Source organism: Lepidochelys kempii, chromosome 3 (genome assembly GCF_965140265.1).
Source record: "Lepidochelys kempii isolate rLepKem1 chromosome 3, rLepKem1.hap2, whole genome shotgun sequence".
Classification (NCBI taxonomy): domain Eukaryota; kingdom Metazoa; phylum Chordata; order Testudines; family Cheloniidae; genus Lepidochelys; species Lepidochelys kempii.
The window spans coordinates 126647115-126662129 of record NC_133258.1 but is presented as its reverse complement, the minus strand read 5'-3'; the positions used below and the strand labels follow the sequence as shown (position 1 = coordinate 126662129).

The 15015-nt window shown below is 45.7% G+C and overlaps 2 protein-coding genes across 2 annotated transcripts in view; one reads left to right on the top strand and one right to left on the bottom strand.

The window, feature by feature from the left end:
- Positions 1-15015, bottom strand: part of LOC140909195 (centrosomal P4.1-associated protein-like) — a 71239-nt gene that overhangs the window by 45047 nt on the left and 11177 nt on the right. The window contains 2 exon segments of the mRNA XM_073337918.1: positions 1028-1273; positions 13191-13287. Coding sequence (XP_073194019.1) covers positions 1028-1273; positions 13191-13287 — 343 coding nt within the window.
- GPR31 (G protein-coupled receptor 31) lies at positions 7457-8425 on the top strand. The gene has a single exon (XM_073335243.1). The coding sequence runs from the start codon at positions 7457-7459 to the stop codon at positions 8423-8425; it is 969 nt and encodes a 322-aa protein (XP_073191344.1).

The window sequence follows — 15015 nt, the reverse complement described above, 5'->3', positions numbered from 1 at the left end:
TTTTTAGTTTATATACATTTTGATACTTGTTGTTAGTTTTCAACTCTAGGGCCTAACAAAACACACCCATCGTAATTTCCACTAGGCCCCAGTTCAGTGAAGTATTTAAGAATATGCCTAATCAGTCGTGTTTAAAGTCAGGCACCGGCTTAAATACCCTGCTGAATGGGTCCCTTGGTGTCTCCCACTGTAACAGGAAACCATACCATTGTGCTGTAGCTGGTCTTGATATAAAGTAAACTTAAAGGAAGCTAGGACAAAGGTCTGATTTATATTTTCTCCCCTTGGCATCTAATTGCCTTCACCCTTTGCACTTTTTTCATCCCCTCCATAATAAATTCTCCCTGCTTTACCCTAGTTTCTCATTTCTTTTTCTTGCTATCATTTTCTTTGGCCACTTTGGTTTTGCTTCCTTCTCACTCCTCAACGTTTTCTTATAAAGCAGTTTGTCAACTACCAGTCTGTGGACTGGCGCCAGTCCCTGAGATTTCCCTGACACAGTGTCAGAAGGCAGCAAGCCAGTCCCTGTTATCAAAAAGGTTGAGAAATACTGTTAAAGAGGATGAGTACAGCACAGTGTGTTACTGAAAAAAAGCCAGACCAGAGCTTCCATCCCTGCCCTTTTAAGGCAGGACCATGTGCCTCTGTGAAAACAGAGATTGCTAACACAGAGACTTCCTCCTCGGCTAAGCAGACGCATCTATCACCTTCGGAAGCCATATCACTCAGTTCCTTCTTACCGTCCCTCTCCTGGAAACCACCATGTTCCCTACACTCTGTAACTCAACTTTTTTATTTTAATCTAACATTTACTTTCTGTTCCCCCCACATCAACAAGCCTCTGATTACTTGTTTAGCACTGGAAATAGCATGGCCATCATCTCAAACTAGTAGGGAAATGAGTTTAAAACTTTATTTCTAAGCTTTTAAAACAAAAAAACACATCAAAAATCATACGGATTTTAGCTTTCATGATTTGCACAATGTCCTTGGGTGCAAATTTCCAGTGCCTGGGTTAATTCCCCACCTGGACTTGGAGGTTGTGGGTGCTCCCCTAAGGTTTCTGAGCAGCTGTTGTTGGGTGAGGACGCTGGGGAATGTTTCTGAAGGGAAGTCTGCGTTATTGATGGACTGGTTTGTAAATGTCCACTGTTCTGGACTGGTGAAGAGTTTTCGAAAGGGAGCTGGACAGGAAATAAAGTGGCAGGAAATCTTGGAAGTGTTGGCACCATGGCAACGAGCTGGGAAGGGGTGCCGGGATAGACTGAAAAGCCTGCAATAACAAACAAAGGAGAAAAGTCAGTCTGGTATAGGACGGCAAGCCAGTTCTGACCCAGAATACTCCTGCTAAACAGGCACTGTACTAAAATACTCATTTTTTCATGTTTACTGGTGTTTTCATGTTCAGCCAAAATGCTAAAATATTGAATCTTGTTACAAGATTTATTTGTAATGTTTAAACCAGGCCGACCACAACCAACAGTTATATGCCCATAATTATTAAACATAGATCAAAGCATAACTCAGCAGACACACTGTCATTTAAAGGGTCCTCACAAAGTACCCCCAGGCAAACAAAATCAGGTGCCCTCCATCCCTTCGAGGCCAGCTCATCAGGCAAAAAGGTGACTAAACAGAAAAGCCTTGCAATGGCTCCCAAAGGGGGGAACGAAGCATTCTCAGTGCAGTGCTGGAAGTGAGGAGGCCTTCCCAAAGAGCACCGAGACACGAGAAATACAGAATAGGGACAGTCAGTATGAGCACTTCTAGTGTCAGGGTAGAGCACCTGGAGAGAAGAGGTTTCTAGACCTTCTAGATATAACTTTAATACTGCTCTGAAATATTTAATTTTGAAGCGACTATGCCTCCTAATGAGATACATCAAATAATAAATTAAATCTATTCCATACTGGCTAGCAGCTCCAACTAGGTGACCAGGCCAATCTCATCTTTCCTCACTGAATACTGAATACTGGACTTGAACTCAAGGTTCTGAATTGTTAGACAGTTTTACCTGCAATGCTGTCCTCTGTCACCAGAGAATATAGCTCTGACTACTAGACAGATTCCCCCTGCCAGGAACCTAGCTCCCTGTTCTTTGCCTCTCTGGTTGCACAGCAGGGAAACAAAGGAGCAACAGCTGATAAGGGAGGCAGAGAAAGCAAGCAAGCAGAGGCACCAGGTCACACCTGACTTGTTTTGTAAATCTCTTGGAGATTTAAAATTCATGCCCAGTATGAAGACAGCATATGACAGGCCATCACTAGGGGGATGCGGGGCCCGGGCTGGAAGTGACGAATCTATCACTTCCAGGACCAGCTGCGCCGGCCAATCGCTCTGGCCCGTGGGGCCCCCCAAAGCGTGAGGCCCGGAGCAGTCGCCCCGATTTGCTGTACCCAAGGGACGGCTCTGACTGCAGAATTAGGGTTGCCAACTTTCTAATAGCACAAAACCAAACACCCGTACCCTGCCCCCTTCCCCACCCCTGCCCTGAGGCCCTGACTCTGCCCTGCCCCTTCTCTGAGGCCCCATCCCCACTTGCTCCATCCCCCCCTCTCCATTGCTTGCTCTCCCCCACACTCATCACTTTCACCAGGCTGGGGCAGGGGGTTGGGATCCAGGAGGGGGGTGAGGACTCCAGTTGGGGGTGCAGGCTCTGGGATGGGGCCAGGGATGAGGGGTTTGGGGTATGGGAGAGGACTCCAGGATGGGGTAGGGGGTTGGGGGGGGGTATGGGCTCTGGGCTGGGAGTGCGGGCTCCAGGTGAGGCTAGAAATGAGGGGTTCAGGGTGTGGGAGACGGCTCCAGGCTGTGGCACGGGGTTGGGGTGCAGAGTTTGAGGTCCCATTGGCGCTTACCACGGCTCCCGAGAAGCAGCTGCCAGGTCCCTGAAGCCCCTAGACGCATGGGTGGCCAGGGAGGCTCCATGCGCTGCCCTTGCGTCTGCAGGTGCTGCGCCACAGACCGGACTTTTAATGGCCCAGTCAGCAATGTTAACTGGAGCCACCAGGGTCCCTTTTTGACCACGTTTTCTGGTCAAAAACCAGACGCCTGGCAAATCTATGCAGAATGTAGCTGATCTATAGGGTAAAAGGCCTGTCGTGCTGTCCCAATTGTGTCATTTTATACTAACGCGTTAATGGAATCATTCAGAAGATCAATAATTGGTCATGAGACTGAAAATAAAAATGTATTTTAGTATAAAGATAATATATAACATTATGTTAGCTAAGGAGAGGGGTTAAGGACCTTCATCTTACAAGCTATGGCTAGAACTGCCTGTTACCCTCAGAGTCTGGTCCTGCCCCATCTGATTCAGCACACTAGTAATCCCCCTGGATTTAACTGTATTTCACATACAATATAAAGCCAAGTTCCAACCACCCTGAGATTTTTGTCTCACATACACCGATTTCCATATGGAAACTGTTCTTAACAGATGGCTTGGCCTGGCCACACAGACAGCTGCATGCTCTTTGCTCAGACCGTGCTCTGAAAGTCATGACTTAGAATCATAGAAGATTAGGATTGGAAGAGACCTCAGGAGGTCATCTAGTCCAACCCCCTGCTCAAAGCAGGACCAACACCAACTAAATCATCCCAGCCAGGGCTTTGTCAAGCCTGACCTTAAAAACCTCTTACGGATGGAGATTCCACCACCTACCTAGGTAACCCATTCCAGTGCTTCACCACCCTCTTAATGAAATCGTGTTTCCTAATATCCAACCTAGACCTCCCCCACTGCAACTTGAGACCATTGTTCCTTGCCTTGCCATCTGCCACCAATGAAAATAGCCTAGCTCCATCCTCTTTGGAACCCCCCTTCAGGTAGTTGAAGGCTGCTATCAAACCCCCCACATTCTTCTCTTCTGCAGACTAAACAAGCCCAGTTCCCTCAGCCTCTCCTCATAAGTCGTGTGCCCCAGGCCCCTGATCATTTTTGTTGTTCTCTGCTGGACTCTCTCTAATTTGTCCACATCCTTTCTGTAGTGGGGGACCCAAAACTGGGCGCAATACTCCAGGTCTGGCCTCACCAGTGCCAAATAGAGGGGAATAATTACTTCCCTCGATCTGCTGGCAATGCTCCTACTAATGCAGCCCAATATTCCGTTAGCCTTCTTGGCAACAAGAACACACTGCTGACTCATATCCATCTTTTCATCCACTGTAATCCCCAGGTCCTTTTCTGTAGAACTGCTGCTTAGCCAGTTGGTCCCCAGTCTGTAGCAGTGCATGGGATTCTTCTGTCCTAAGTGCAGGACTCTACACTTGTCCTGCATCAGATTTCTTTTAACCCAACCCTCCAAGCTGAGCAATTCTAGGTCACTCTGGACTGTATCCCTACCCTCCAGTGTATCTACCTCTCCCCCCAGCTTAGTGTCATCCGCAAACTTGCCTAGGGTGCAATCTTTCCCATTGTCCAGATCATTAATAAAGATGTTGAACAAAACCGGCCCCTAGACCGATCCCTGAGGCACTCCGCTTGATGCTGGCTGCCAACTAGACATGGAGCCATTGATCACTACCCATTGAGCCTGACAATCTAGCCAGCTTTCTATCCACCTTATAGTCCATTCATCCAATCCATACTTCTTTAACTTGCTGGCAAGAATACTGAAGACTTGCCTTCCTCTTAGACAGATATAGTGCATCTTTCTGTAAACTGTAACTTCGCAGATTCATTGTCTCTTCTCTGTCATTACCGAAACCTCAGCTAGTTGCCTACTGCAGCCACTGGCACTTAGAATCGTAGAAGACCAGGGTTGGAAGAGACCTCAGGAGGTCATCTAGTCCAACCCCCTGCTCAAAACAGGACCAGCCCCGACTAAATTCTTCCTCTCCTCACCCATCTGTCTCTTCTATCCTGTCACGCCCCTCACAAACTGTCCCTGACAGCTCCACTTAATTCCTGTGCACACTCCCAGCTTGCAGCCTTCTTCTTCAACACTTGGAGCAGACTCTCGGAAGAGGGACACTGCTCACCTACAGCACCTCAAGTGGGTATTGTGAGGCGTGGGGACAGATTCTGCCCTTTTAAGCAACTGCAACAGCATGAAATGTCTGCAATACCCCTCTAAGAAATTATCCCAGCACAGGGCCAAGAGCCCTTCACCACCCTCACACACAGTCCCTGGCGCAGGGACATGGCTAGGAGCAGATCAGGAAGGGGGATGGCTAGAGGACATTGTGCTCCAGATACTCTAGACTGCAGCAAAGCCCACAGCATAGGCCACTCTGGGGCTGCTCTAACTTGTACCTGGGGCTGCACCAGCCTCTGGAGCACCCCAGAATTAAGGAAGACACCTCAGCATCTCCCCACCTGTTCTACATTTTCCAGGAACTCATAGCTTTTCCCTTGGATTTCTGGGTGGCTCCTGGATTCCTAGATAGGAGCTCGCCAATTACAGACTCCTGCTGCACACAGCAGGGGAAAAGAGAGCAGCTGGCATTTGGCTGACTCTCTCCCTCTGAAGCACCAATCAAGTGTGCTTCCCACTGCTACCCTCTGAAAGGCTTGGAGAAAGCAGTCAGTCCTGTGGAGAAAGCTGAGCAATTCTAGGAGAAGCATAGCTTCCAACTTTCCCTGGGGTGCTCAACCCCCACTCAGTCCTAGGCCGCAGCCTGACTCCACCCTTTCCCTCAAGCCTGCACCCCACCTCTTCCCACCCCAGGCCCTGCCCCCACCCTACCCCTTCCCCCAACCTCCCAACCCCACCCCTGCCCTGCCTCTTCCCACCCAGTCCCATCCCTCTCCTGAGCAAGCACCATTCCTGCTCCTCCCCATCCCTCCCAGCGCCTCCTGCACGCCGCAGAACAGCTGATCCATGGTGGGCAGGAGGCGCTGGGAGGGAAAGGAAGGAGTTGATTGGCGGGGCTGCTGGCAGGGAGGAGGCTCTGGGGGAGGGGAGCTTGGCCCTGGAGTTCCCACAGAGTCAGTGCCTATGAGGAGAAGGGTACTGAAGAAGAAAACAAAACAGATAGTGTGTGTATACACACAGAAAAAGCAAAAGGGTCAGAGAGAGAGAGAGAGAGAGAGAAGTGTCATTTGGGTTTTTTTAAAAAAAATGTTCAATGACTTTCAGTTTCAGAAACTGGAGTCATTTTAAGCACACTGGGGAAGAAATCATGTGACATTATGTTACTGCACTTCCAGTATATTCTCTGGGAACGGCAGTATAATTAGTGTCACTTAATCCAGTGCTAATGACTCATTAGTAATGAGACTTGAAGTACCGTTGTTCAGACACACAGAAACGTGCCATCCCCCCCTTTTTTTAGCTGCATAAAAGTGGTAGACATTAAAATGGAATCATCTCTCTTATTGGCATACTGATTTGCTCAGTAAGTCACCGTCTTTTCTTTTCCCTAAAAAAGATGGCAACATAATAGTGACATGTGTGTACCATGGCAGGCTAAATAACACAACACTTTTCTGGGGTTTTACATCTATAAAGCATAAATAGAGCCAGATCATTCAAGGGGCTGAGCACCCTCAACTCACATTGTTTCACTGGGAGTTGTGTGCTCAGTGCTTCACCGGAGGTGCAGGTTCAGGCCAAGATTTCATGTTCAGGAAACTATTCTGTGTGTGGTTTTGTGTACACACATCTATATGTATATATAAATATACACACATATGTAGTACACAGTACATTTTATTTGCTGATGCTTAATAGTAGTTTGCTTTTGACCTCCTGATGTTGATGGTATTGTCAAAGTCAGATTCAGGACTCACATAATTTGTCAGAAGAAAGAAAAGGAGTACTTGTGGCACCTTAGAGACTAACCAATTTATTTGAGCATAAGCTTTCGTAAGCTACAGCTCACTTCACCGGATGCATCCGATGAAGTGAGCTGTAGCTCACGAACGCTTATGCTCAAATAAATTGGTTAGTCTCTAAGGTGCCACAAGTACTCCTTTTCTTTTTGCGAATACAGACTAACACGGCTGTTACTCTGAAACCTATAATTTGTCAGACCACTCTGTTTATTAGCAAAGCGCTTTGCTAATGCACCCAGATGTGAGCCCCTCTCTGAGGCTAAAGATAACTTATTTATACAGCTAAGCCAAAGCCAACTTAACATAAGAAACAAAAGGAAGCAGAAACTGACAAATATACATACATATCTTATTTGCATACTAACGTTTACCATCTCCTAGCTCAGTAGGAGCTCTAAGTTAATTAGTTTGAGGACCCATTGTCTCACACGCCTTAATGTTTCTCTTCCTGACAACTATATTTCCACAAACCCTTCAAGTAGCATTTCTTTAATGAATTATAATTTCATTATAATTCATTCTACTTTCACAGTATACTTCCTTCTCTGAGAAATGCAGAAGTAATTACAGTATTAGGAGGAAAAGAAATCCTTTTTTGGGGGGAGGGGGAGGGGCGCTTTGAAGTGTAACATGATCCTTTTCCGTTTTTCAGTCCTTTTGAGAAGCCAGCAGAAAATGACACGTTCTAACTGCTCTGTTTACAATGAGTCTGTGGAAATAGCCATGAACATCCTTCTAATTTTGGAATTTGGGCTGGGACTCACCAGCAATGCTATTGCTCTGTGGACGTTCTACTTCCGTTTGAAAATTTGGAAGCCACATGCCATCTACTTGCTCAACCTGGTTATTGCAGACGTCTTGCTGAACATTTGCCTGCCGTTTCGACTACTGCTTGCTCTCAGGTTTAGCATTCTAGAGACATGGGATTATAGAGAGCTATTCTGCTCGGTAATACTCTTCATGCTGTCTCTTTCCCAAGCTGTCTCCATCGCATTCCTCACGGCTGTAGCTCTGGATCGCTATTTTCGAGTGGTCCACCCTAACAATAAAACCAGCTCTCTCATAGCCAGGAATGCTAGAGTCACTGCTTGCTTGGTTTGGCTTTTAGCAATCGGATTGACTGTTGAGATCCTGGTTGCTCCTCAACCCAAAACCTTCACTGAGTGCCGCAGTTTCAGCCCACAAGGAGATGCCAACTTCTACAGCATCTGGCATGTCATCGTATTCTTTTTGGAGTTTCTCGTTCCCTTTGGCCTCATTTTGTTTTGCACAGTTGGCATCATCAGGAAGCTGAAGAAGAGCCCCCGGGATTTGAGCAGTCAACCTAAGCTGCAGAAAGCCATGTTGTTAGTGATTGCAGTGGTAGTGGTGTTCGGAGTTTGCTTCCTGCCCAGTGTGTTGGGCAGAGTTCTTGTGTATATTCTCCAAAACTTTGAAAGCTGTGCAGCTTTTCGTTTTGCTGTGAATGTATTTGATGTTACTGTCTGCTGGACCTATCTCAACAGTGCTATGGACCCCATCGTGTACTGCTTCTCAAGCCCGACTTTTCGAAGTTCCTATAGAAAGGTCTTGAATTCTCTCAGGGTGAGAAGAAATGAAGTGGAACCCCAGAGCTTAGACATTTCCAAAGATTCTGAAACTTGAAGCAATTGGAAAGATTTTGATAATCTCTAATGTATATGCCAGGTTGGAAAGGAAACTTTTTTCCCTCCATTACCATGTCTTATCCTGAAAATGAAGGGTCTGTCAGAACTCAGCCGTTCTAACCCCTTTCATTCCATTGGGCTGGAATTCTAGTTAAACAAGTCAAAAACCTAGATGTAACGTTAGCTGATGTACATGACTGTAGCTCCATTGACTTAAGTGGAGATATGCCAATTTATGCCAGCAGGGGATCTGACTCTATTTTTTTTTTTTTTTACAAAATCTACAGTCTAAGGGCCCCGTGCTCCCACTAAAGTCAATAGTAAAACTCCTATTGACTCCAGTGGCAGTAGGGAATGCCATCTTAAATCAGTTTAAAATTGTGATATATACAAAAGCCAAATAGATTCTCCAAAACTTATTATTTTCTTATGTTTAGCTGTACCTAATATAAAGATTAACATTTTAAAAATGAAGCTTTACAAGCAGTTGTTCCTTATATGTTGATTGAAACTTGAATTTAGATTGTAAATAATTCTGTCCAAACTAGCCATGTTCTGTTCCTTCATGTACATGTGAGGCACTATCATTTTATTTTTATAGGGATAGAGCAGGGGTGGGCAAACTATGGCCCGTGGGCCAGATCCGACCCACAAGCCATTTTAAGCCAGCCCTCAAGCTCCCACTGGGGAGCGGGGTCTGGGGCTTGCCTGGCTCTGGCAGTCCGGCCAGGGCGCTGGGTCAGGGGCCGCACCACGTGGCTTGGCCTGGCTCCAGCACTCCAGCTGGGGTGCAGGGTCGCGGGCCATACCACGCAGCTCCTGGAAGCAGCCGCATGGCCCCGCTCCAGCTGCTACGTGCTCAAATTGGAGCTGCAGGGGCGGTGCCTGAGGATGGGGCAGTGAGCAGAGCTGCCTGGCCGCGCCTACGCGTAGGAGCTGGAGAAGGGACATGCCACTGCTTCCGGGAGCCACTTGAGGTAAGCGCCGCTCAGAGCCTGCAGCCCTGAGCCTCTCCCCATGCCCCAACCCCCTGCCCCAGCCCTGATTCCCCTCCCACCCTCCGAACCCCTCAGTCCCAGCCCGGGGCACCCTCCTGCACCCCAAACTCCTCATTCCCAGCCCCACCCCAGAGCCTGCAACCCCTCCCGCACCCCAACCCCAATTTTGTGAGCATTCATGGCCTGCCATACAATTTCTATTCCCCAGTGTGGCCCTCAGGCCAAAAGGTTTGCCCACCCCTTGGATAGAGGGACTTAATTGTCTTTGTCAAGAATGTTTCCTATACATAGTACAGCGGGAGTGGGGGAAGTGAAACTACAAAAGATTTACATCTTTGATTGCAAAATGCTACCTCTGTGAACCCATGAAGCTTTGCAATTCACTCATTCTATCATCTGGTGGAACAATATCTTGGGTCTAGTGAGAAATGCAGAGGTGTGGACAATATTATACCAAGAATCATGAATTGCACGTATTATTTCTTGACGGTCGAATTTTTAAATCAAGTTTTTATTTCTTTACCAATCATTATTTCTGCATTATAGAATTATAAAAAGATAGCAGCATGAAGGTCCATTTAACATCCACTCCCCTACAATCACAGAAGATGGACCATGCAAGAGACATCCACAACATCCTTGAGGATTATTGGTTGCTGCTGAATGCCCTAACCAAGACCTATGCAGTGTAGTTGTAGTTGTTTCGGTCCCAGGATATTTGAGAGACAGGGTGGGTGAGGTAATATCTTTTATTGGACCATTCAAGAGCTCTGCTGAGTCTATGATTTTTAGTGATTAGCAGAGTTATGACCCTGGATGTATGCCTAATTACAAGTCTATAATCCACTAACCCCCTTTTTTTCCCATGACTGCAAAGGTGTTAACAGGCCACTCTACCTTGAATGGTCCCTTAGAATATGAGCTAGCTACTTATGCTAACCACTCTGTTCCACCTTGTATTGAGCTGTAATGCTCTCAGCATCTTTCCCAGAGCTGAAGAAGAGCTCTGTGTGGATTGAAAGCTTGTCTCTCTCACCAACAGAAGTTGGTCTGTAGCAAGGCGATGACTCACAAGCATGGCGCCTCCTGCTGGTCAGCCAGGGAATTAGCTCTTCACCAGCACTGAAGCGCCCTCTGCAGGCCGGTGTCTCACCTGCCACTGGCCCCGTGTCCCTCCCAGACCCCAGTGCCTTATTCCCTAGGGTTCTGCACCAGCAGGATCCCCACTCTGGGTCTCCCCTCCCAGGGAATCCCCAACCCTCTAGGCCCACCTTGCCTCAGTGGCTACTGCCAGTCATCAGCTAGCCACTGTTCACTGGGGCAGACTGCAGTGTAATGGCCACTCATCACTGGCAAGGGGGTAGGACCTGCTGCCTTTGCCTGTCCTCAGGCTGCCCCTCTGCAGCCTCAGTGCCTCTGGAGGCCTTCACCAAAGCCTGCAACCTGGGGGTTTATCAGGCTGGAGCTCCCCAGCTCCCTTTGCCCTTCCCCAGCAGTATTCTGCTCAGGCACCCTGTTCCCAGGCACCTAGTCCTTCCCACTCCAGGGCTAAAGTGGGACTTCTTTAGCTCCTGGGCCCCAGCCCTCTTATAGGGCCAGCTGGACCCTGATTGAGCTGGCCACAGCTGTGGTCAGCAACTCAGTCAGCTTCCCACAGATGTTCTTAATCCCTTTCCCTGCTGAAGCCCTCTCCAGGGCTGCTTTTAACCCCTTTTCTGCAGGAGTGGGGCAGCCACCCCACTACATGGCCCAATAAAAGATATTACCTCACCCTACCCAAGACCTGCCAGTCTGAGTCAGGGCTGCAGGTTGTCCACCGGAATCCAGGTTTCCCTCCATCCCTTACACACACACACACAAATAGTGTGAAAAACCAGTTCTGAGCGATACAAGAGTTAAAAAGTATCAAATGTTGAGTTATATTTCCCCCCTCCATGCACAGAGAGTTTTACAAAACCCTTTTACAATCAAACTCTATCATCATAAGTATGGACTAGTATATTTATAACATTGCCCTGGACAGACAGCAAGAACTAAGGGTTTTAAAGAGTCAAAACCTGTTTGTTCCAGCACTTCCCCACTACCAAAACCACCCTCCCACACCACATTTGAGTCTGAAGCTAGTCCCGTAATTTTACACCCTGACACTCCTACTCAAACACACACCATGGTAACCCACAGTTGCAAAAAAAATTCTGTACTGCTTCACACTATACTATATACGAGGGACACAAATGGAACATGATTTTCTTTACAATGACTCCATGCCCTGTATTTTTTGCAAAGAGAAGGAGGTGGGGGAAGATGGAAGGATAGGCATGCTTGGTGTTGGAAAAAGTCTGTGTCACTAAAAGCATGGAGAAATCATTTAACAACCATTTAACCACATAAAATATGACCCTGTCCTACAACCAAAATTAGTGAAATTCGCATTGTAAGTGCTGGTTGAACAGTTTAAAACTACTTGTGAGCTCTGCCATCCTAAGCATTTTGCCAGACCTATCCAGATTTTGTTTATGGAAAAGCACTGGACCAAATTCCAATCTCATTTGCACCAGTGTAATTCCAGAGTAACTCCACTGCTTCCAAAAGACTTCCTACTGTCTCTGAGCTTGTCAGGCACTGAGGATGCTAAACTGAAACTGTAGAGAATTGTGATAGAAGACGTTTTCTAAGGAATGCAGGTGATCCATGATTACAACATTGCTGGAATCATCGTTCATAGGTTCTTGATGAACTAGAGTTTAGCCTAGCATATGTGATGGCATGTTCTAGAGCTGCAGACCACCAGCAGTAGAAAGTCTGTCCTCAAGGCATCTCAGCAGCACAAGATACTTGCAATCCCCAAATTGGGTAATGTAGCCCAGAAAGTGGAGAGGGGAGGCCAGGATGCCAGAGCAATGTGCAGATGTACATACCGCAGGCAACATCTGCCAGTGGGGCACTGTGGAACCCTGTCCAAAAGGACAAAAACTGTTCCCTCTGGTGAAACACCTCCAGGAGAGCACCAATTCAAAGATCCTCTGGCTTTTCCGTGCCTCGTTCTCTACTTCCCCCTGCTTGCACTCATGCAGAGGGCCCCTGCAAAACCAGATTCTGTGCAGTGGGTGGAGATCCCAGCTGGTCCCTCACATTGCATTGTGGAACTACACCCATTCCAAAGTTGTGGGGTGGGTGGAAAGGGAAATCCCTGCAGAGGGTGGATTCTCCTTTTCTTATTTGCTATGCTGATGGCATTTTCTGGTACTGCTACCATTAAGGAGGAAGCTGTTCCGGAAGTTATATTGTGTTGTGGGGAAGAGACTGAATTACCAGCACGGAAAGTCTATTTCTAGAAGCCCTGTCTGCTGAATTCCTTCCCTTCCCCTTCTCATCTAGTTTTTATAAAGCGAGAAAGATGATATTTTAGGTTTTAGCAGTGCCTCCCACTACACTAAAATTTATTACAACACAAATGAATTTTAATCTAGACTTTAGTCGACACATGTACATGAATGTCTGTTAGTATTAAACAGAAATGCACTTTTACACATGAAATGTCTGTAGGAAATACTTAAGAGTCAAAGAAAAGTTTTCTGGAGTTATCATTTTTGTGGTGTGAATAAAATATTTTAGTACAACTCTCAGGTGAAGAGCCTTCTACTTCCTCCGACCAACCCCACATCATGGCTTGAATTTATTTTGGGAACTACAGTATTTTATTGTAGGAATGTGAACAGCTGCCATTTACAGTACTGAGTTCTTAGGAGGAAATCCTGGTAGTACCTGGGTTATAGTAGGTGATGATTTTCTGTTGTTCAGTTACCAGCCTTTGCAGCTGCTCCATCTGTTCCATCATCACCTGTTCCTGCTGCCCTGGGCTCTGTAAATAGTACCAACGAAATGAATTAAAATATGCTCATCTCTCCCTTTTAACAGGAAGGAGGTTTTAGTTTTGTGGTTTGTTTGTTTTTAAAAGGTGATTCCATTGTTTTATTCCAATAAAAAAAAGAGTGTATTTGTATTTAAACATTCTTTTGCAGAGATAACACTCAAAGAAAACAGCAGTGTGCTAAATAAGAGCCTTGCAGTGGGACTGGGATCTCATGGGTCCTGCAGGACCCACTGCCATAATAGTGGGAGCGGATAAACTGTACTTCATTGCAGGAGGGATTAGGTGGCAAAAAAAAGCAACAAACAAAAAAACACCAAATCTCTCCTAAGTTTGTCATAAATAGAATTTCAGCAATATAAAGCAAGTTTTCCTTTTTTTAAAATAAAGCTTTTAATTCTTAAATTTAAATGGGGGATAGAAAGAGATTTCATGTCCATTATAACAGGAGTTAAAGTATTTTTACATGGTTTAAGCAAGACTTTTTTATTCTTTGAATGGTAAAAATTTTGTCTGAATTCCGCATATATATATATATATATAATGTCGACATTATATATAGTATATATATAAACTGACCATTTTATTTTTAGTGGCAAGGGGAAATCTGTCTTTCCTGCGGGATTTGTGGGATCTAAGGGTTTTGTGCGTGAGAGTGGGATAAAAATGCAAGAAACCATGCAGGATCCGGTGGGAGTTGGTACTGCGGAGCTGGAGGAGCAGGATTTTAAAAATAGTCCAGCACAAGGCTCTATGCTTGGGCATGAGAATCAGGAAGTGAAACTGACAATTTTTTCACTGTCCAACTTGAGTGAAATGTAAATTAACCACATAAATGATGAAAAGTAGAGTTTTCAAATTCTTTCACATACAATAGTCTATGATACTGTTAGTAACATATATGGAAAAAAATTAAACACAATTTTAATCCTGACAGTATTCCCACTCTCCCAATCTTTGATGTTTTATGGCAGTTTTTACAGTCAAACCACACATACTTAAAAACATATTCAAGAGTGAATTATTTCATAGTGTTATTCAGTATTATGGCTGATAGGAAAATGCACACATCTTAAAAAAAACAAAAAAATGAAATTTTTCCTGAACATTTTTCTTTGAAAATTTGAAAAATTTAGACCACTCTATAAGCCAGTCAAAAAACAATAAAACATTTCTGCAAAACAATTTCCTTGAAATTTCAAGTGTTTTAAACATTTCACCCAGCGCTATTAGAATAAGCTATATCAGTAGAGTGAAACACATTTGCTGGCAGATTTGTGAGCGGCTATGTTAATAATTCATGACCTGATTTGCAGAGGTGCTGAGCACATAGATCTCTCACAAAAGCCAATAGGATTTGCAGGTGTCTCCGTAAACCTGGGTTCTATTCTCCTCAGCTGACCTGCTGAGTGACACTGGCCAAGTCACTTCACTTCTCTGTCCCATTTGCCCTTCTAGTTAGACTCTGAGCTGGTCAGGGCAGAGACTGTCTCTTACTACATATATGCATAATGCTTAGCACAATTAGGCTGTGATTTCACTTAGGGCATCTAAGTGCCACTGTAATATAGATAAATAAATAAATAGCCATGTTCCACTCTTTCCACATGCTGAAAATGCCTTACCTGCTTGGCACTCTGTGAATTTGGGCTGGGTGGGGGTCAAAGAAGAAGAGAGAAGATGGGTAGAAAGGAGAGATTTAAGAGTGCCCCTAAAATT